This window comes from Beta vulgaris, chromosome 4 (genome assembly GCF_026745355.1).
Source record: "Beta vulgaris subsp. vulgaris cultivar EL10 chromosome 4, EL10.2, whole genome shotgun sequence".
Classification (NCBI taxonomy): domain Eukaryota; kingdom Viridiplantae; phylum Streptophyta; class Magnoliopsida; order Caryophyllales; family Amaranthaceae; genus Beta; species Beta vulgaris.
The window spans coordinates 65,486,485-65,509,091 of NC_079205.1; the positions used below are offsets into that span (position 1 = coordinate 65,486,485).

The 22,607-nt window shown below is 36.8% G+C and overlaps 1 protein-coding gene across 1 annotated transcript; it reads left to right on the forward strand.

The window, feature by feature from the left end:
• The first annotated feature begins 217 nt into the window (after window positions 1-217).
• LOC104889896 (callose synthase 3) lies at window positions 218-21,862 on the forward strand. Its single transcript, XM_010675233.4, has 42 exons — window positions 218-405; window positions 802-1,020; window positions 2,040-2,140; window positions 2,714-2,838; window positions 2,939-3,032; window positions 3,161-3,271; window positions 3,364-3,480; window positions 3,623-3,715; window positions 3,980-4,071; window positions 4,967-5,093; window positions 6,471-6,608; window positions 6,706-6,782; window positions 6,868-6,961; window positions 8,089-8,205; window positions 8,294-8,411; window positions 8,717-9,054; window positions 9,150-9,202; window positions 9,282-9,342; window positions 9,651-9,732; window positions 9,821-9,870; window positions 9,959-10,045; window positions 10,159-10,293; window positions 11,819-11,913; window positions 13,574-13,658; window positions 13,738-13,898; window positions 13,989-14,112; window positions 14,217-14,429; window positions 14,514-14,665; window positions 15,715-15,824; window positions 15,945-16,070; window positions 16,227-16,295; window positions 16,418-16,598; window positions 16,712-16,865; window positions 17,110-17,229; window positions 17,317-17,435; window positions 17,536-17,619; window positions 18,387-18,499; window positions 18,583-18,812; window positions 19,141-19,938; window positions 20,009-20,059; window positions 20,437-20,622; window positions 21,401-21,862. The coding sequence occupies exons 2-42, from the start codon at window positions 822-824 to the stop codon at window positions 21,647-21,649; spliced, it is 5,829 nt and encodes a 1,942-aa protein (XP_010673535.1). The 5' UTR covers window positions 218-405; window positions 802-821; the 3' UTR covers window positions 21,650-21,862.
• Window positions 21,863-22,607: the final 745 nt, after the last annotated feature.

The following is a 22,607-nucleotide window of genomic DNA, read 5'->3' on the forward strand; positions in this document are numbered from 1 at the left end:
CCTCACCCCCGCCACAAATTTCCCACTTTGTACCCTCTAACATCACAAAATCCCCAGGGCAAAACAGTAAATTCCTTAAGTTGCAGAAATTACGGGACCCACTTTCAGTAAAATCCAAAGATCAATATCACTGAACAAGTACTATTATAATATTATTATTTTCTTTCTTCATACACTGTTTGTTTTCTGCTGCTTACTGTAAATGCTCTCTTTCTTTCTTCCTCCATTGCTTTATTTTCCTTACTCCTTAAGTACCTCAAACTTTTTCCCTCTTTTTTTTCTCTTTTCTACTATTTTCTCTCTCCTAGGTCACACTGTTTTTTTGTGTTTTCGCTTTTTCTCTCTCCTCCATTTTCATACCTAAGCTTCGATGCTGCTGTTTTAGCTTCATTCTTCTCTCTACTGGTACTACTTTCTCTCTCTTCATCTACTTTTGTTTTTTGTTTGATTGTTTATTTTTGTGTTTTTTAGTTGAATTGAAATTAAACGAGGTTGATTATTTTTTTCTGGATTAATTTTAGTATATCTAGCTTGATGCATGTTGCTTTTACTAGATTAGTAGTTTAAGCATGATTTCTCTCTCTTCAGATATTTTTTTTTTTTTTTCTTTGGTGTTGTGGAAATTTAGACATTTAGTGATTCAATTTGAGTGAAAGATGGTTTGATTTTGTGATATTTCTCTCTTCAGCTACTTTATTTTTGTTTGAAAATTTTTGGTGTTCTGGAAATTCAGTGATTCAATTTGAGTGAAAAATGGTTTGATTTTGAAATATTTGAGTTTTTTTTTGTATGTTTTGGCAGGGAATTGAATTGTTGGAAAGATGTCGTCGCCGTCGACTTCGAGAGGAGGAGGTTCTGATCAAGCGCCTGCAAGGCGGTTGATGAGGACTCAAACGGCGGGGAATCTTGGCGAAACGGCATTCGACAGTGAGATTGTTCCGTCTTCTCTTAATGAGATTGCTCCGATTCTTCGTGTTGCCAATGAAGTTGAAAAGCATAATCCTAGAGTTGCTTATTTATGTATGTTTCCATTTTCATGCCTTTTGTTTTAGGGTAAATGTATATGTTTTGCTGTCAATATAATACACAGATATGAATGCATGTACATGGTATATTGTGCGCATGGGACACCTAAGGTGATTGTTTGCTGATTTGGAGTTATGTCATTCTGCTTTTTTGTGTTTCTTCCAATGAGCAGGAAAATAACCTTTAGTGTCATGTTTATGATACACTCGTGTGTATAATAGAAATTGTCACTGATGTTAGTAATGCTGAGGTGTGTGAAAAGGTGAAGTGTTGTATCTGTGGGTTTGGACCGACTGTTCTCCCAAGATGTCTAAAGTGCTCAACCAACTACCTTTAATGGATGGTTGTTTCTTAGTTGGTCTAGTTGGGAGTGTCCAACTGTTGTTGGTACTTGAACTTTGAGGTTGACCTTGTGGTCTTTGACATGGCTTGAAAGAGTCCGAAGGACACAGCTGCTAGACTTTATCATAAACATTAACTGTTGCCTCTCTTTGATCAAAATCTTACAAGTACTATATATTGAAGACCTGGGAATTTGATGTCCCTCTCTCTCGAAGTTCTACTCTGTATGACAAATTCACGATTCACGAACCTGGTGGAGAATTGCTAGTTCAGATGTCATATCTTTGTTGATTTGTTTCTGGAAAGTGCAATGGCTCATTGTTTTAAAGGGTTGAGCTGAAACTGCTTTTGAGATTTCTTTTTCACTAAACTCCATTTTTTCTACCCAAACATTCCTAAGCAGAGGTCAAATTCCTTGTTAGATATCTTGCCCCCGAAGATAATATCCTTTGTTAAATGGCATAATATGATGTCCTTGTTTTCTCCTTGCCATTTCTCTTTGACATATTCTTCTTGACATTTTGGGAGGTTGACATACATTCAGGATAAAGGGACTAATTTATTCTGTTGTCCCCCAATTTCCCTTTACCTTTTGTTTCTTTGACTCTTTACCTTCGTGTGTACTGATTTTTAATACAATTTGAGATTTCGTAACAATTTGTGGCTTGTAGGTCGGTTCTATGCATTTGAGAAAGCACATCGGTTAGATCCAACTTCCAGTGGTCGTGGTGTCCGTCAATTCAAAACTGCACTTCTCCAAAGGCTAGAAAAGGTTTTGCATCTTTTACTAATCTAATATATGTGTTTATTTTTATGGATTTTGTCCCAGCATATTAATTGCTGGTGGGACAGTTATATATATATGACATCAATAATTTATGATTGATCTGATTTACTCAATGCGATAGAGAAGTTTCCATGCTCCATGGAGGCATCTCAAGCTTAGTCTGAATTTATGTACGTTGGTCGCAGGCGTGAAATGGTCTGGTGGAAAGCATCTGGATGCATGTGCTTTCCTTCTAGATGTAGCTTTCCTTCTCTTTGTGTTGCATTGTGATAACATTCTTATGAAGATGTCATATGTTATTTGTTTGTCTTTGCTTAATTCTTCTTGGTACTTTTCTGTTAGAGTTTGCGCAAATCCTTTACCCCCTTAGCTACTAATCTATCTTTGTGGTGTAAGTTTATAGGGATTAATTAGTCATTTTCCGTGTGATTGTCTCTTGTAATATGCGACTGTTTCTGTTATTGCTGCATATGACTTCATTTTGGGAAATAAGTTACTTGTCAGATTCAATGTGTTTTAGGTTTATTTGGCTTGTTCTGATAACTTTCATCCCTGCAGGAAAATGATCCAACATTGATGGGGAGAGTTAAAAAGAGTGATGCTCGGGAAATGCAAAGTTTTTATCAGCATTACTACAAGAAATATATTCAGGCATTGCAGAATGCAGCGGATAAGGCTGACCGGTGAGTTGGTTATACTGGTAAAAAGACACTGGTAGAATAATTTGCAAGTGTTTATCTGCTGCTGTTTTGTTGCAGCCTTAACAAACAATTCTATGTTCAGTGCTCAGCTCACAAAGGCGTATCAAACTGCTAACGTACTCTTTGAGGTGTTGAAGGCTGTTAACTTGACGCAGGCCATGGAAGTTGATCGTGAGGTGAGATGAATTCATACTTGATAGGCATGTCTTGATTGATACACATATTTTGCTACTCTCTCTCAGTGGTACTATTAATGTTTATGCTATTCCGTTGGGTTAACTTCTTTAGGGTTTGCATATTGCAGATCTTGGATACACACAATAAAGTAGCTGAGAAAACTGAAATTTATGCCCCATACAATATTCTTCCTCTTGATCCGGATAGTGCAAATCAGGCAATTATGAGATACCCAGAGGTACATCTTGGCTGTGACACTCATCTTTCTTATACATGTTTGGAGATTGTGCTGCTCTTTCGGAACCTTTTAAAAGGATATCGACCTTTCAGATCCAAGCTGCAATGGTCGCCCTACGTAATACTCGAGGCCTTCCTTGGCCTAAGGACTACAAGAAAAAGCAAGATGAAGACATATTGGATTGGCTCCAAGCGATGTTTGGATTTCAGGTGCTTCCTTTTCTTCTTTGTTCAATATTATCCAACTATTCTTTCTCTCAATTCTCTGTTGGTGAACCATGTGAAGAGTTTGGTTGCTCTAATAATACTCCTAATTCAAGGAAATTCATTGTTGATGCAATTTGACATGCAGAAAGATAATGTGGCAAATCAAAGAGAGCACCTCATTTTATTGCTTGCCAATGTTCATATACGACAATTTCCAAAGCCCGATCAGCAACCAAAGGTGATTTTTAATTCTCAACTCTGTAATTCCAACCGAATTTCCTTTCTGGAAACTTCTCTTGTTATTATTGTTTGTTTAGTTTGATTTTTGTCATCCTTTAACTTCTCATTGCTTGTCTTTTTTCTGGATAATTTTTGATTGAAATCATTGTATTGTCCGTGAGTGAGTGCATTGACCACTCAACAATATTGCTATATGTTAGCTCTAGTATGTACAAACCATCTGTTCCCTCTAGATATCTTTAACAAAATCATATGGTTTCAGTTGGATGAACGTGCATTGACAGAAGTGATGAAAAAGCTCTTCAAGAGCTATAAGAAATGGTGCAAGTACTTGGATCGCAAGAGTAGCCTCTGGTCAGTTTTTTGATCTCAATCTACTGTGATATGTCTGTCTGATACATGAGCCATTTAGTATCTTGCTAGAATTTTTTTATGGTTTTGGTGTAATACTTATATAATGCCACATTTATTGTGCACTCCTGACCGAGCATTTATGGGTTTCTTTCTGGGGGGGGTGTTGGAGATTTAGAGTATTAGATGTATTGTTTTCATGTCACGTGGTTTTGAGTCACATTGGTTATGTTGGTGTGATTCGAATCAACATGAGTTATAGAGTTCATTAATGTATGAATACATTAATGAAGGAGCATTTTCTCGGTTTAGAGCGAGTGATCAGATTTGGCAGGGATTTAAAGAACGCGAAAATTGACAAAAGAGCGCGAGGAGCTCCCGCTCCAGAGGAGGAGCTTCTGCCCTGGCTTATTTTCACGTCTCTTCGGTTGGTTAGTGACGGTTATTTGTCATATAGTACCAAATGTTCCCGTGTTTCAATGACTCTTATTCATGATTCTATACATGTTTATGAAAACAACAAGAGAAAACTCTCTCTATTGAAAAGCACAAGTTCATTGTTCATCACATCAAATTCTTTCACACTTATTCTCATTTAACGATTATCATAGTGAGTGTGATCATCTTTATTTCTTCTTTGTATTTCGAGAGTGAATTCCGTGTAATCCGTGCTCAAAGTAAGGGTCGGAATATTGCTTTTGGGAAAGCGTATCACGCGTAGAAGATTGTTCATTGTTGTTTCTAGTAGTCAAATTCGTGATCCTTGTAACGTCTTTGTAGCATTCTAACGGGGGGTTGGGGTGCTATTCTCTCTTCTTTTTTTTTCGTTTTGATAGTTGCTATTCTCTTGCTCTTGCTTTATTTAAAGTTAGTGGCTAATTGCTTTCATATAATACAGGCTGCCAACAATACAGCAAGAAGTGCAGCAACGTAAACTATTGTACATGGGTCTGTATCTCCTTATATGGGGAGAAGCTGCAAATCTGAGATTTATGCCAGAATGTCTATGCTATATTTATCACCATGTATGCTTCTGAACCATCAAACTCTTGTGTCTGTTTCATTCTCAGATTTGGTCCTCTGTGCAATATGATTAGAAGTGAATATTACCTATTCAAGCTTGAATAGAATCATAAAAAGGTGTTTTCTGTTTGTTCTGTCATATGATCTCAAGTATCTGTTTTAGGCTGATGCTGGCGCCTGCATGCATAATTCTAGAGGTCTGTTTGGCTCTAACTTGGATAACACTTAAGATCTAGTTCCTGGATCACTTTAGCAATAAGCATGAACAAATTGATTCCGAAAATTTGGATGGTTTGGTGAATCACATGCCCACCACTTTCAGAATGTTTCTTTGTTGTGTGGAACTATTACTTTACTGTTTGGGCATTGTAAGTTGATAAATTATTTTGTCGCAACGAAAATATGTGTGCATCCATTGATTTGGTGGTGTTGTATAAATTAAGGGAATTTAGTTTTGCTATCCTATGGTGCGCCTGCGTTACAAATTGCAGTATTGGTATTTCTGTTGCTAATGGAAATGCGTAAACCGAATAAAGGATCGCACTGAGTTATGAAGGTGGGCTAGGAAGGGTTGGGACCCTAGATTGTCCGGGTAATTGTTTTTAAAAAAATACTTTGTTTAGTGGTTAATATTTTTCTTAGAAAATGATAACACCAAATATAACTTGGTTTAGTGGTTAAGACTTTAGTATATAAGCTTGAAGTCATGGAATCAAATCTAATTACATGGAGAAACACCCTAAGGGAGAGCAAGATGCATGCCTTTTGAGGGTGGTGGTTCTTAAATACTTTGTTTTGTATATATTGTGAAAAAAAAGGAGGCAGAACTTATACTGGAAAAAATGGAAGTTACAGAAAAGCTACTCTTAATAGGAAAGTGAATGAGAGAATATGAGATATTTTTGAAGGATGGTGTGATTTAACATTCTATGAATTAAATATTTATTAATGTGTAAGCAATCCACCTACCTTATTATGTTAGCCAAATGTTTTTCCGGACCAGGGATCTAGTTTTTCTTTTTCTTATTTTTGTGCAGTTAAGTTTAGTTTCTAATAGTCAGTGATGTATATATGCAGCTTGTTGCTGCTAACTCACCTTAATAACCGGTTGGCTCCCAGATCTACCTCCGCTCCTTTGCCTTGTGCTTTCGTTTAAAATGTTTCTTTCCTCTTTAGTAGATTAGAGCACCCTTATAGCTATGAAGGGAAACTGACAATTAAATATACTACTTCCTTTCCACACTTTGTCTGTGTTACATTATGTTGAGAGATGAACTTTATGGCAGGCTTGCTGAGTTTGTGAACTTTGGCTGGATTTAATTGGCTTGGTGAGAGAACATTAATTGAATTTTAAATTTTGCTGTTCTGCTCTTGTATAGATGGCATTTGAACTTTATGGGATGCTTGCTGGAAATGTCAGTCCCAGGACGGGTGAGAATGTGATGCCAGCATACGGTGGTGAAGAAGAGGTCTTTTTGAGAAAAGTTGTCACACCTATTTATGATGTCATAAGACGGGTATTTGACTATGATCCATGTTTCAATTGATTATTGCTAAATATTTATACTTTGCTATATTAACTATGTTTAATGCGGTGACCTATACGCTTCACAGGAAGCTGAAAGTAGCAAAAAAGGAAAATCAAAACATTCGCAGTGGAGAAACTACGATGATTTGAATGAATACTTTTGGTATGTGGTTTCTGCACTTTTTCCTTTGTATTTTTCATACTACTTGATATACAACTTATCTCTCTTTTTTTCTTTCAAATTGCAGGTCGGTTGATTGCTTCCGGTTGGGCTGGCCAATGCGGATTGATGCAGACTTCTTTTGTATGTCCGTTCAACAGCTTCACCAAGATAAAGTTGGAGTAAGACATTTGTTCGTTTTGTAATTGATGTAGCCATGTTGAAAATGATTTAATGGTTTTCAAAATTATTTGTTACATGTTGGATGTTTGATGAAGGGATTTTTTTGGCTTAATGACTTTTCTGTCCGTTCTCTGGCTTATTTGTGGAAATCTCAATTTCCTCAGTCCCATATTATCGCTTCACTCTTAAGAATATAAAGGTTATCAGAGAAGTGTATTTTACTGATTGCAGATCAGAAGCTTTTCTCAGACAGTTTGTAAACTCTGATGTTAGTGTTTCCCATGCAGTCGAGAAAATGAAAGGATAATAGACTAGTGCTAGTTGTTGATTGTAAATCTGTTTTTTTGGTGTAGTTGAATTGTTTTTGTTATTGTAACATAAACAATGTAGAAGCATTAGTGAATATAGGGTAAAATACAATGTAGAAAATAGTGGATATTCAGGTGTTGGTCCTGTTGTAGAAAATACGAAGCAGCTATTGTATCTGATTGCCATTCCATCTATTGGTTGAATAGTGAGTCTAATAGTTTGCTTTTTTTTCCAAGGGCGATAGCTACATTGTAGTTTATGCTTCATACATGGTATAGGAAAGGGGGTGTTTCAAACTCTAAAACGTCTTTTTTTCTGACTGGAACCTTACAAAATTTTTATTTGTGATAACTTGAACCATCCTTATGCTGTACTGCTGAATTGCTACAGCCTAAATTTGCTATGTTTGCAAGACAACTCTAGTTTATGCTTCATACTTTCTCAAAGAGAGGGGGTGCTTAAAACTTTAGAATATTTGGAATGAGTAGTAAACATAAGTTACTCTCATGCTGTACTGCTGAATTGCTAATTAGCCTAAATCCGCTGATTGAAGCTGGGTGTAGAGCTTGTCACCTTGTCAGTGCCAGTGGATGACTGCAAGACAAGTCTGTAGTTCATACTTAATACTTGCTCTACGAAAGGGGGTGCTTGATACCCTGGAATATCTGGAATGAGTGAACTTGAATTATTCTCATATTGTACGTGAACTGCTAGAAAGCCTAATGCCGCTGATTGAATCTGGGAGTAGAGCTTGTTGATGCCACTTTATGATTGCAATATAATGTAGAATGTTATTGAAAAACTGTTTGAATTTCAGGAAAGCAAAGCTGGGGATCGTTGGACTGGAAAAGTTAACTTTGTTGAAATCCGATCGTTTTGGCACATATTCAGAAGCTTTGACAGAATGTGGAGCTTTTTTATATTGGCTCTACAGGTGACCACTCTCTTCTGATATCTTCTTCTGGCAACAGGCATTGACAATATGATTTTGAAATAATGTAGTCATTGATAATTCTTTTCAGGCTATGATTATTGTTGCATGGAATGGCACAGGCGACCCTAGTGCAATATTTGAAACAAATGTTTTCAAGAATGTACTGAGCATCTTCATAACATCTTCGATATTAACGCTTGGACATGGTAATTTGTGCCACATTTAATTCCGTGCTTGCTTTTATGTTTATTATTGTATTTTGAAAAGCTCATATGTCTCAAGTATACTAATCTTATTCTAAATTCTTAGACTTGCCTCTTTCTTTCTTGCTCTCACTTCTATTTTTTGTCAAAGTAGTTTGCAACCAAGTATGTTTTCCAGAAGTTTTTTTATCTTAGGTTGGTATTGCATTTTGACTGGAGTCACTGGTGCTTATAGTTATGCTCTTGTTGGTTTTGGAGTTATGTCCAGATACCCATGTTAGTATAACTGTATTTTTTATATTTCTCAGCTGCGCTGGATGTGGTTCTTGGTTGGAAAGCCAGAAGAACCATGACATTTCATGTTAAGCTAAGATACATTTTGAAGGTTGTCTCAGCTGCTGCGTGGGTGGTAATCCTGCCTGTGACCTATGCTTATTCGTGGGACAATCCTCCTCCAGGATTTGCACAAACTATAAAAAGTTGGTTCGGGAGCAATGCACACTCACCTTCACTATTTTTTTTGGCTGTTGTTATCTACCTATCACCAAATATGCTCTCTGCCATGCTTTTTCTGTTTCCTTCCATACGGTCTCTACTTGAAAGGTCCAACTACAAGATCGTGATGCTGATGATGTGGTGGTCACAGGTAGCCCATGCGAATCTTATTCCTTGTACATATCTCTCCTTCTGTCGGCTCCAAAATCATCTGATTTTTTAATATTGAACTCTGATACATTGCAGGCACGACTTTTTGTTGGGAGGGGAATGCATGAAAGTGCCTTTTCTCTATTCAAGTAAGGAAAGTTTATTTAGTAAAAGTGAAATTTCTATTGGGTTAATGTGCTGATGTTTGTCTTATTTGTAAATTTTCAGATACACGATGTTTTGGGTCCTCCTGCTATTAACAAAGTTGGCATTCAGCTTTTATATAGAGGTGCATATCACCTTGTAGCTAACTTTTGTTGTGTTTCTTAAATTCAGAAGAAAAAGATTGACCCTTTTTAAGCTTAAATCCTAAATGTAGTTCAGCTTATCCTTTTGTATTTACTTTCGCATAACTAAATTTTATGTCTAGAGAATCAAATTTCTAGTTAATGAGAGTTGGAATGATCTGATACAAATCATTAATTAAATACTTACCTGTTGTTGCAACTGACAACTTTACGTGGTTCTTGGTTCTGCATATTTAGTTTTCACTTCTGTTTCTGCTACCTACTTATACATCTCTATTTTGTCTTGTAGATAAAGCCTTTGGTAGCTCCAACAAAGGACATCATGTCAGTTCACATAACACGTTTCAAATGGCATGAGTTTTTCCCTCAAGGTAATGAGCATGGCATGCTCTTTTAGTAAATGGAATTTATTTTATGAGATGGCATGGTTGTTTACACTTTACATGATGTTTCTTGCAGCCCGGAGCAATATTGGTGCTGTCATTTCACTTTGGGCCCCCATTATTCTTGTATGTCTTTCTTATCCTTTATGTTTCCATGATTTCTGATGATTGTTTTACTGGAACAGTACTTGTAATTCTATGGTTTGTTTTGCAGGTATATTTCATGGATACCCAGATCTGGTATGCTATATTCTCCACATTGTTTGGAGGTATATATGGTGCATTCCGTCGTCTTGGAGAGGTAAGTATTGTTAGGATGGATGGAGTATGTTGTTTGCTCCCCCACCCCCACCCCCCACCCTTCCTATTTCCGACTTCTTTTAACTTATATTTTTATATATATTTTGCGCTCAGATCCGTACTTTGGGCATGTTAAGATCCCGGTTTCAGTCATTACCTGGTGCTTTTAATGCACGTCTCATGCCAGCAGAGAAAACTGAACATAAGAAAAAAGGATTGAAGGCCACTTTCTCTCGACGATTTCCTGATGTAAGCTATTGATTTTTAGCTATGTTACTGCTTGTTTCTTTTTAGTCTATAATTGGAAGATGCATGCTTCACACGGATCTCAATAGTTATTTTCTGAAAGGAGTTCATGTGGCCATGTAATCGACACTGCCTTATTGTTGCCCAGTTCCTGCCGATCCTTGATTTAGTAACTGTGGAGCTGAGAGCGGCCAAATTATTTCGGGGACCTTAATTGTGGAGCTGAGAGCTCAGTAATGTTTTGTAAAACATCTACGTACTTCAGTTCACTATTGAAAATGGAAAATTGGAAGCATTTCCCATTACGCGATCTATATGAATCATTAATCTTCCTTTTCTGGAGATTCTACCTCATCCATGTGATTCCATACTTTTAGAAAAGAAGAAAAATTCTTTTAGTGCAATAACTGCACCAAGTGCTATATTTATCCAAGGATTTGCTACGTCAGGCCTCTTAACTGAAATGCATCCATTAGGCAAACAATGACTCTGTTAAGTGAAAGTTAAAAAGTATTACCACTGGGGGGAAGTGGGAACATAGAACCATAGAGGACCTGTGTAAACCTACTTTTGACTGCTAAGTCTGGTAGTAGTTCCTCCCATTCCTTATAGTGCATAGCCCCAGTGAAACTCCTCCCTGGCTCTCTAAGTATTTTGTCGCTTATCAAACACAGTGTTTGTCACTTATCAAACACAGTGTTTGTCGCTTATTAAACACAGTGCTCAAACAAAGAGCAGACATACACTCCAGGTTCGACCATAATGAGGTTTAAATCTGGTCTCCCTAGATGTATATGACACTAAAAATATTGATTAAACAAGTTTCTGTGAATCAAAGTGTTTTGAGATTCAGAGACGTTGCAAAATATTTATAATACACTCTTCAATTCCGCGCCAAGTTTCCCAAAATTTGTGGAACTTTAGCGCTAGTTAGTAACAGTTTTGTTAGCTTTCCTCGGGCCATGATGAATAATATCCTAAAATAGAAACAATGCAGCTATTCAGCAACTTGTGGCGTTAATCGTAGGCGATAATTTGCATTTCATACTTTAGGTAGCTGTTAAGACTTTAGCGTGCAAGTCCAACATGTCAAACACGTGAGTAGGTTTGGAAACACATGGCGAGTGTTAACTTTGGTCATGTTGATCAGTTAATCTTTGTAAGCAAAGCAAGAAATAATGAGAAGTCCACTCTTGTGCACACTGAGTGTCTGCTCCAAGCTTGTGAGGATAGGCAACAAAGGTGGTGCGCCTGCTTCTTTTTCCATTAGCATGGGCAGTTATTGGTTCATTGCTTGTTTGAGGCGGAGTTTCCTTTTTTAGAAGGTTTACAGTTCTAGAGATTTTTTCCTATTGTTAGATCAACATTTGATTATTGTAATTCCCTCACCATAAAGACAAATGTTGCTTCTAAAAAAACAGAGAAAGTATGTAGTATAACTTGTGCCAAGTTTAGTTTTCTCTAATACTGTTCTTGTTCATGTTCTTAAGATACCCTGAAATCCCATCTAAGCTAGTTGAATTTGCAGATTCCATCTAATAAAGAAAAAGAAGCTGCCCGATTTGCTCAGTTGTGGAACCAGATTATCACAAGTTTCAGAGAAGAAGATCTTATTAGTGATAGGTAAGACACAATTATATGTGATTGCTGAACAATAGATATATGTTTGTTATAATACCATACTCGGCTATCCTATTATAATTTATAATTTACTTATCATTCTATGATATCTTTATTGTTATATGCTACAACGCACAAGTTAGAAATAAAAAATAAACATACATTATTGTTCATATAAAGCTTCATAACTTTTCGAACATACATTATCTTAATTCCCAATGAGGACCTCAAACTTTTCGAGTTTCCCATTGGTGGCCCTATGTTTTTTTTATTCCCACTCGCCCTCAATTATTGTTTTATTCCCAAATGTGACCTTATAGAGTAAAAAATCGTTAGTTTCGTTAACTTCTCATTAGAATAAATGTCTCGGTTTCCGTGCTCGAAAATTGTCAAGGTTTGCATGCCGCAAATATTGCTCAGTTAAAGTTTAGGGGTCATATTAGCTTTTAAGGGTCAAATCTAAAGTCTAAATTGGTTTTTATGCCCAAATATTGGTCGGCTAAGGAATTGAGTGCAGGGAAACAAAACGTGCTCGCGTTCGCGGGAACGGTCGCGTTGTCGCGGGAACGGCTTGTAACGGCGAAATAGAACGTTTCGCGGCCGACGCGGCGTGAATTTTTTAAAAAATTCACATTAATATGTTTTAACCTTATATGCATTTTTTTAGTTTATGAAGCATTATTAGAACATAATATAATCAAATCTAATAGAATATCATGTTTCCTCAACTATATAATTAAATCTTAAAAAAAATTTGTCCAATTTTTGAAAAGAACGGATGTAACGGGGATAAAATCGTTCTAACGCAGCGAGTTCGCGTTACGGAACGGACAACGCGGCGAGAAGTAAGTGAATTTTATTATGGCGTTCCGTAACGGGATTTCGCGGAACGGCAAATCCAAAATCTGTTACAGAACGGCCGTTCTGTAACGGAACGGGAGAGTCTTAATTCCATGATTGAGTGTCATTTTGGCCCTTAAGGGTCAAATTTGACAAAAAATGACCGGAAGCACCTTGGTTTGTGTACCAAGACATTATTTCTAACGAAAAGTTGATTGAATTTGAAACTAGGACAATAATTGAGGGTTACCAATAGGAATAAAAAAAATTGAGGGTCACCAATGGAAAATTCGAAAAGTTCGAGGTCACCATTGGGAATTTCCCTTATCAGTTCTATAGCTATATGATATTTCAAACGTCGTCTAATGTTATTAAAAAAATATAATATTTTGAATTATGTATTCAAGTTATACTCAATTTACATGATATAATATATTTAGGTCGTTTATTCAAAATCAAATTCTGATTTTCCCTTTTCTAAACTTTGTGTGTATATGATCTCTTACTTAAGGACAATGCTTGTTGTAGATGTCGTATGATGATATGTTAATGATAGTTTTCCTTTTGGATAAAAACTTAATATAGAATTTGAGGTTTAAGTTTTATTATAGAAGTTGTGATGTGGAATGCTTTTGTGACATTCTCCATGCTTCTGAAAAGTTCATCTTGTATATAGAACTTGAGGTTTAAGTTTATATATATTTAGTTTTAGGATCAAATGAGAATATTCTTAAAATGAGAACTAGATGTGCGACTGCTATATATATAATTATGAGGTGTTTTGTCACTGCTGTTCAGTGGTTTAATGGTTCTATGTATTCAGGGAAAAGGACTTGTTGCTAGTTCCTTACTGGGCTGATCGTGACATGGACCTTATACAATGGCCTCCTTTTTTACTAGCAAGCAAGGTTTGTGTTTGTTCTTTTAGACTATGGTAGTATATAGCCTATACTTTTTCTAATTACTGATCGTTTTGGTGCTTCGCAGATTCCTATAGCGCTAGATATGGCAAAAGATAGCAATGGGAAGGACCGGGAATTAATTAAGAGAATTGCAGCTGATCCTTATATGCCATGTGCCGTGCATGAGTGCTACGCTTCTTTTAAAAGTGTTATAAAGCATATGGTTAAAGGGGGTCCTGAAAAAATGTAAGTTAGTAAAGCACAGAAAAAATCCTACCTCTCTGAAGCATTGGTTGAAATCCCACAAACTTACGAGCTATAAATTATGTTTTTCAGTGTTATAGAGAATATATTTGCTGAAGTTGAGAAACATATAGGAGAAGGTGACCTTGTCACTGAGTACAGGATGAGTGCTCTTCCAAGCTTGTACGGCCATTTTGTCAAGCTAATGAAATGCTTGGTCAGTATATACTGCTAAGCGCTAATGTCGTGTCTAAAATTTTGCTATAATACTGGGTTGTTTTCTGCTTCTCCGAGGCTCAAGTAATCATTTTGTTTTTTCAGTTAGAGAACAAGAAGGAGGACAAGGATCAAGTTGTTCTCTATTTTCAGGACATGTTAGAGGTGGTCACAAATGATATAATGGAGGACACTAGTGTTCTAGAGTCAATTCATGGTGGGTCATTGGATTCAGGAATGGCATCCTTTGAGTTATTTGCATCAGAAGGAGCAATAAATTTTCCTATTGAACCAATAACAGAAGCTTGGAAGGAGAAGGTACCTTTTTGAATTTGTACCCCGCGAAAAGTGCTATAGGTTTGCACTTGTGGTTCTGAAATTTGACTTTTTTTGACTTGGCAGATCAAACGGTTGTACCTGCTGCTTACTGTGAAGGAGTCTGCCATGGATGTTCCGTCGAACTTAGATGCTAGACGTCGACTCTCTTTCTTTTCAAATTCACTCTTTATGGACATGCCCCCACCACCTAAAGTCCGAAATATGCTTTCTTTCTCGTAAGTAGAGTCATCTAATCAACGATAAGAGTTTTTTTTTATGTACATAATGAGCATCATGCTATCTTTAAAACATTGGTGGTGTTGAATGGTTAATAGTTTGCAAGTGGCATTTCAAACTACAGATACCTGTGAACCTTGTCTTTCTGTGTAATGTGCTCATAGTAGATTTTATAGATCTTATTCTATACTAGTGAGAATAACAACTAACCCCTTCTATTTGAGTGTTTTGCTAATACTAATCTTGACTCCATCCTTTAGTATGTTGACTTCTTGTTTGTGTCTGTGTGGAGAGTTCTAGTTGATATGTTAATAAAGGATCTTGATTGTTTTGAAGTACCATGACTTGATTTATGTATGGAGAAAGAAGAGCAGGCTGGTTGTTATTCTTTACATATGTTGTGAGTTCTTTATCAGATATTCTTTTAGCCTTAAGGTCCTGTTCTATGTGAGACTTCCATCCTAGGCTGAAGGCTCTGCATCGCTTGTCTGTTATTTTCATAATCTCCTAGTCATTACCTCATTAATTTAATGTCACTCTTGTGATGGCAATTTTGGAAAGTTTTTTTATGTAGTCATGTGGCACTTTTATTCAGACTTCTGGCAATGAGGTTGATTTATATTTTTTTCAACCTTGTGAAAGTTACTTTTGGGAAGTTTTTTCGTTTATGTGGTCAAGTGGCATACTATTTCAGAAGAGTGCCTTTCTGGCACTGATGTGGATATTCTGTACTTCCTTAACCTGCCATTAACAAAAGCGAACCTAGTATCTTATATTTATATTTATATTTAATTTTTTCTGTAGTTCTTCTATCTACTTCTAGAGGGTTTTCAGTCATAAAGGAAGTTCTGCATAAACATACTTGCACAAAATGCTAGCGGGTTTCCCTGCCTACAATTGATTTATTGTTGATAATCCAATAATCATAGAAAGTTGGTTATCCTTGTTTGATGTAATGCCGTATGGATCCATGTAGATGACTAGTCATTATAAATGTGCAGATACTCGAAATGTCCACTGACTCTCTATGGAAATTATGTAATTACAGTGTCTTGACCCCATACTACACAGAGGAGGTTCTTTTCTCGCTACAAGCTCTGGAAACACAAAATGAAGATGGTGTATCCATCCTATTCTACCTACAAAAGATTTTTCCAGGTCTATTTGGCTTGCTTGCTTGCTTTTGTGATCAATATATATCTGCTCTGATATGATTCTTTTGTTGTTGTTGTATCTTCCTTTGAGCTTACCATATGATGCCCTGACAATGTCAATTAGATGAATGGGAAAACTTTTTGGAGCGAGTCAATTGCAAGAATGAAGAAGAGCTTAGAGACAATGAAGAGCTGGAAGAAGATCTGCGGCTTTGGGCATCATACAGAGGCCAGACCTTAACTCGAACTGGTATGTATACTTGGTCTAGATTTCATGTTTCGCCTTTGTAATGGTGTGGCATGAATCATCGACTCGATGGTAACATGTGCAACTGTATTTATTGATTTAACTATAAAGTTTGACTCCTGTCCCGTGTTCTGACTACTTGACTGCTACAAATGGCAGTTAGAGGTATGATGTACTATCGAAAAGCTCTGGAGCTTCAAGCCTTCCTCGATATGGCAAATGATAAAGGTATGTAAAGAATCCTTAATATTTATTTGCCTCTTGGATCCCTGGGTCCTTTACTTGAACGTGAAGTTATCAATTTTTAACCAATATATTTTTGAATATTAACTGTAGTTTGCTTTTTGTAGTGTTAATGGAAGGCTACAAGGCTCTTGAATTGAACACTGAAGAGAACTCACAGAGTGAAAGATTGCTGTGTCAAGCTGTTGCTGACATGAAGTTTACGTACGTGGTATCTTGTCAGCGATACAGTATACACAAAAGATCTGGTGATCCGCGTGCACAAGATATCCTAAAGCTAATGACGACGTGCGTGTGCAATGCCTTATATATCTACTTTGTCATATAGGTGGTTTCTGCCTCCCATAGTTCATTTTATTACTGGAGATAATGATGGGGAGTTTTTTTTTTGTTAATGATAGATATCCATCACTTCGAGTGGCCTATGTTGATGAGCTTGAAGAGCGTAGTGAAGATGGGTCCAAAAAGACAAATAAGATATATTATTCTGCTCTTGCTAAAGCAGCTCTGGCGTCGTCTACTAATTCAAACGAGGCTGGGCAAAATCTAGATCAGGTAATTTTTTTTTATACCCCCTTGTATTATGTTACTGGAGGCATTTGTAATCTCTTTCACATGCAATTATTCAAAGATAAAAATTAATTTTTCAGAACCCTTCTGTTTTACTTTATGTGTCATAGGTTAGAATTTTATTCTTGCTGAAATGTGCTTTGCCAGATTCTTGAATAAGTGGATATGAATATACTGTGAGATAAATGACGTTCTACTTTGGATTATGGATTGAATCTTTTATGTGCAGGTCATCTATCGTATAAAACTACCAGGGCCCCCAATCTTAGGTGAAGGGAAACCTGAAAATCAGAATCATGCAATAATTTTCACCCGTGGAGAAGGATTGCAAACAATAGATATGAATCAAGTAAAATTCTGCCGTTATTGATGATTATGATATCTCTGCCTCGGTGCTTCCCTCACTTTTGTTTATATGGTTACCCTCCATTTATAGGACAACTACATGGAAGAAGCATTGAAAATGAGGAATCTGCTTCAGGAATTTCTGAAAAAGCATGGTGGTGTTAGGTATCCTACGATTCTTGGCCTTAGAGAGCATATATTTACTGGAAGGTTGGTGCTCTTCACATGATTTTTTTTCCTTTTCTTTCTGTTTTTGCTTATTTCATTTGTTCATCATCATATTTTAAGTGCTTGTTTGTCTTGGTTGCAGTGTTTCATCTCTTGCATGGTTCATGTCAAATCAGGAAACTAGTTTCGTAACCATTGGCCAAAGATTGCTTGCAAATCCATTGAAGTAAGCCCCTTCTCACGCACAACCAACTCTCTTTTTCTATCTCTCATCTCGATCTATAAGTTGAGAAATAATTTCCACCGAAGCATGATTTAGAAATGGAAGACTGTGTGCACTTGCACGTCGATTGACTAAATTCTCATGCTTAAATCCGATTTGCATGTTCCCTTTCCCCCTTGTGTTTTTGAATTTCAACCTCCCTTCCGGAAAATGTCAGAAGACGTTCTCCCTAAAGGTATTATTACTGTTTGGTCAAGGTTGATTTTGGACATTGTAATGCATCCAAGAGACAGAGGAGCATCAACTTTCTTTAATTTTCACTAAACTTATAATTAAAGATTCTAATGGTCAAAGTTGTGGGTTATGGTAGCAACCATGAAAGTCGAAGTGTTGAAACTAATATTCCCTTCGTTTCTTTTTAATTTATACACTTTCCTTTTTGGTTTGTTTCTTTTTAATCTACACACCGTTGCTTTTTCTATTTTATGGTAACATGTCACATCTACTTTCTCCTCTTTTTCCACCCATGTCATCCACTTTTAAATATTTTTAACCCACTTTTTACTTTATCTCTCTTACTTTTCAGTTTCTCTCTCCATCTTTTCAGTTTCTATCTAATGCTTTTGTACTTCTTTCTTAGTTCTCCCCCAAAGTGAAGTGAATAAATTAAAAAGAAACGCAGGGAGTAAAAAACTAGGGAAATATTTACTAGGCTAAATGATCAGCAATAGCCGAAATTTCAATATTTTCTGCTCTTTGCATTTTCTCAGGGTTCGCTTCCACTATGGTCATCCAGATGTCTTTGATAGACTTTTTCATCTTACTAGAGGTGGTGTCAGTAAAGCTTCTAAGGTTATCAATTTGAGTGAGGATATATTTGCGGGTAAGAAATATGACTTGTTACTTCAAATTGATTGGGTGTCCGTGGCCATAAATGTGACTTATGTGATGACATTGCTTTTATAGGATTTAATTCTACCCTCCGAGGAGGAAATGTTACACATCATGAGTACATACAAGTAGGGAAGGGAAGAGATGTGGGTCTTAACCAGATTTCGATGTTTGAGGCGAAGATAGCCAATGGCAACGGAGAGCAGACGGTCAGTCGCGATATATACAGACTGGGACATCGTTTTGACTACTTTCGAATGTTGTCATGCTATTTCACTACAGTTGGTTTCTACTTTAGCACCCTGGTAAGTTCACATTTCATTGTCAGATAAAATAGAGAAATACTTCCTCCATTCTTTTCTATTGCAACAATGTGATTTTTACACTATTCATTCACCACCGTTTCCCTATCTCTTGTGATTTTTCTATTGGCAAGCGTAAAAACTCTATTGTTGCAATAGATAAAGAACAAAGGAAGTAGAAAATAGGATTTCTATGCCTAGAATTTGTTCTCTTTATGAAAAAAGGGTTGTCGGTGTAAATAGAAAATAGGAACTATCGAATCTTGCTGTCTCTTGAAAGTTGAAACACATAGTTGCCCCCTAACCTTTTGCACTTGCATCCTTTTGGCAGATTACTGTGCTTACTGTGTATATATTTCTTTATGGACGTCTCTACCTTGTGCTTAGTGGTCTTGAGGAAGCGCTGAACAGTCAACGACGGTTTCGGAATAATAAGCCACTTCAAGTTGCTCTGGCTTCTCAGTCTTTTGTTCAAATTGGGTTCTTGATGGCATTGCCTATGTTGATGGAAATTGGTTTAGAAAGAGGTTTCCGAACTGCCCTAAGTGAGTTTATACTGATGCAGCTACAACTTGCTCCAGTATTCTTTACATTTTCACTGGGAACCAAGACTCACTACTATGGAAGGACATTGCTTCACGGAGGTGCAAAATATAGGTCTACAGGTCGAGGATTTGTTGTCTTTCATGCTAAATTTGCAGACAACTATAGACTCTATTCTCGGAGCCACTTTGTGAAGGGGATTGAGCTTATGATATTACTTATTGTATATGAAATTTTTGGTCAAACATATAGAAGTCCGATTGCTTATATCTTCATTACCATATCAATGTGGTTCATGGTGGGGACGTGGTTATTTGCTCCCTTCCTTTTCAATCCTTCTGGCTTTGAGTGGCAAAAGATTGTCGATGATTGGACCGACTGGAACAAATGGATAAGCAATACAGGGGGCATTGGTGTGCCTCCAGAAAAGAGTTGGGAATCATGGTGGGAGGAGGAACAGGAGCATCTTCGCCATTCTGGCATTCGTGGAATCATTGCTGAGATACTGCTATCTTTGCGGTTCTTTATATATCAGTATGGACTTGTGTATCACTTAAAGATCACAGAAAAGACGAGAAGTTTCCTGGTATATATTGTGTCCTATAATTTTCGTTTCAAATTTCTGTGCTGTCTTCCTAATAAAAGCTGTGTTGCAGGTCTACGGGTTATCATGGTTGGTGATCATGTTAATATTATTTGTAATGAAGGTAAGTTTGATCTCCAAACATACCAGTATTTTATATGGCATGTTTATTCATGTTTTGGGTTGTAACGTGGTAATTGTCATACTTGTTCATGGTTGTTTTTGGCAACAGCATTCATGGTTATTTACAGACAATTATAATCATATATTCTATTTTAATTTGTGTCAGTCTGTGAACCTTTCTTTACAGACAATTAAACTTGTTCACCTGGTTGTTTTGAGCATTTCTTTTTTTATGGTTTTGGGCAAATGATGTGAAATAATTTGTTTTGAGCATTTCTTATTGATGTTTGCTGGGATACAATTGACAGCGTTGCACAGTTTACTATAATTTGGTTTGGCTGTTGCTTCAGTGCATGACATGCTCTTCACTTGTTTCAGACTGTTTCGGTGGGACGTCGAAAATTCAGTGCTGATTTTCAGCTGGTATTTCGGCTCATCAAGGGCTTGATCTTCCTAACGTTTGTTGGTATCCTGGTTACACTAATAGTGTTACCAGGCATGACATTACAGGATATCATAGTTTGCATCCTTGCTTTCATGCCCACTGGCTGGGGTCTACTTCAGGTGAGTTTTCCAGTCCTGACTAAATTTGTTTGCAGTAAAAATTTTCTTAATGCTCAAGGGTATTCATCTATTCCTATAACTTTAGCAAAACAAACACTAGGCTATCTGATTGATTATTAGTGCTATACTATTGTCTAGGGCAAGGGTATGTGCAATAGAGAACTTATGCGGTGTTTGGTAAATGGTTTGTGGATGGCCTTCTCATTGGCTTTTGGTTTTTTATATAGTCAAACAGCCAAAAACATTGTGGGAATTGCTTTTACTTGCTTTTTGTATTGGCTTTTGCTTTCACTTCTAGCTACAGCCAACACTAAGAAGTGAATTTTCGTAAACTTAGAAACAGCCAACAGTCAAACAACAAACCTAAACAACTAATACAAACAATTGTCAAACACCTCCTAAGAGTTTCTATAAGAATAGGTCATCTCAGCTAAATGTTATGTGCATAACTGTATAAAAAAGGACTGAGGTTCCCTTGGGCCCTTATGTGCATAGCATAACTATAGGGAAAACGACTGAGGTTTCATTACTTCCCAGCAAAATATTATGTGCATGGCATAACTATAGGGAAAAGAACTGAGGTTTCCCTACTTCCCACTAACCATAATTAATGGTTGATGGCACTTCTGTCTTTCAGTATTGTTATAACCCAACTCTATCTATTATTTGTCTAGTTCCATAAATTATATTTTCAAACTCCCCTCCCCCCTCCACTCCTCCCGCTCCGGTGGGGAAGGTGAAGATCTTAATATCTCTTGATGGTTCAATTTCTTTTCAGATTGCCCAGGCCCTGAAACCTGTTGTTCACAAGGCCGGATTTTGGGGTTCGGTCCGGACACTTGCACGTGGGTATGAAATTGTAATGGGATTGCTGTTGTTTACACCTGTGGCTTTCCTTGCCTGGTTCCCATTTGTCTCAGAATTCCAGACCCGAATGTTGTTCAACCAAGCTTTCAGTAGAGGTCTGCAGATCTCACGTATTCTCGGTGGACATCGTAAAGATCGTACATCTCGTAACAAGGACTAACCTTACTGAAAGTGAAGTCGTACTAAGTTATTATTTTTGTAGTTTATTCTTATTAAAAATGTCTCTACCCTGTTGCGAGTGGATGGCTAGCTGTTGTAATTAGGCTCATGCGCCATTTTTGGTACTCTAGATTAACATTGGTGGCCAATAGAGATGTATATATACTACATATTATTAATATGCTTTAGCGAGGGTGCTCTATTTTCTCGTCAACCTACTTAAGAATTTCGCCCTTGATTTTCTTGCACTGATTAACCTACTGACATTTCTTTTCTTGATCAAAATTATAGTTCTCTCAGTGTAAATGTAGTTGTAGATAGCTGATTACAATGGTTATGGTTAGGTTTCGTCTGTAAGTTTAGATACTACTGATTACTGAACTATTTAGGTTGTTACTAGTACTAAATATGAGTACTTAAGCAGGAAAAGAACCCAAAGTGTAACCTTGAACAATGAGTTTGCTAATAGAATACTAACCAGAAATTAGACAAGTAAAGCATCATAACAGTCATACTGGCCATCGACAATATCCTGAAAACAACTGACAGACTTGGGCAGTGATAGAACCATAACCAGGTTTAGAGTCCTTTGTTCAATCTTGTTGGAGCTTAGTTTCTAGATTTGAAACCTGAATTCTAACAAGATTATGACAAAACTTACCCTTTGTTCAATCTTTGTTGCAACTTATAAGCCCGTCAAAATAATCTACAAAGATCACATAATAAGCAACATCGAATTATGAACGCTCACAAACGCAATAATGCACACCCTCGAAAAGAATAGTGCAGTGCATATATTATATATAGTGGTAAAACTTAGGAAGAATGAAGTACAAAGCAATGCTATATAAGAGTAAGGATTGCTAATAGAATACTTAACCAGAAGTTAGACAAGCAAAGCATCAAAACATTCATAATGGCCATCAAAATATCCTGAAAACAACCGACGACATGGGCAG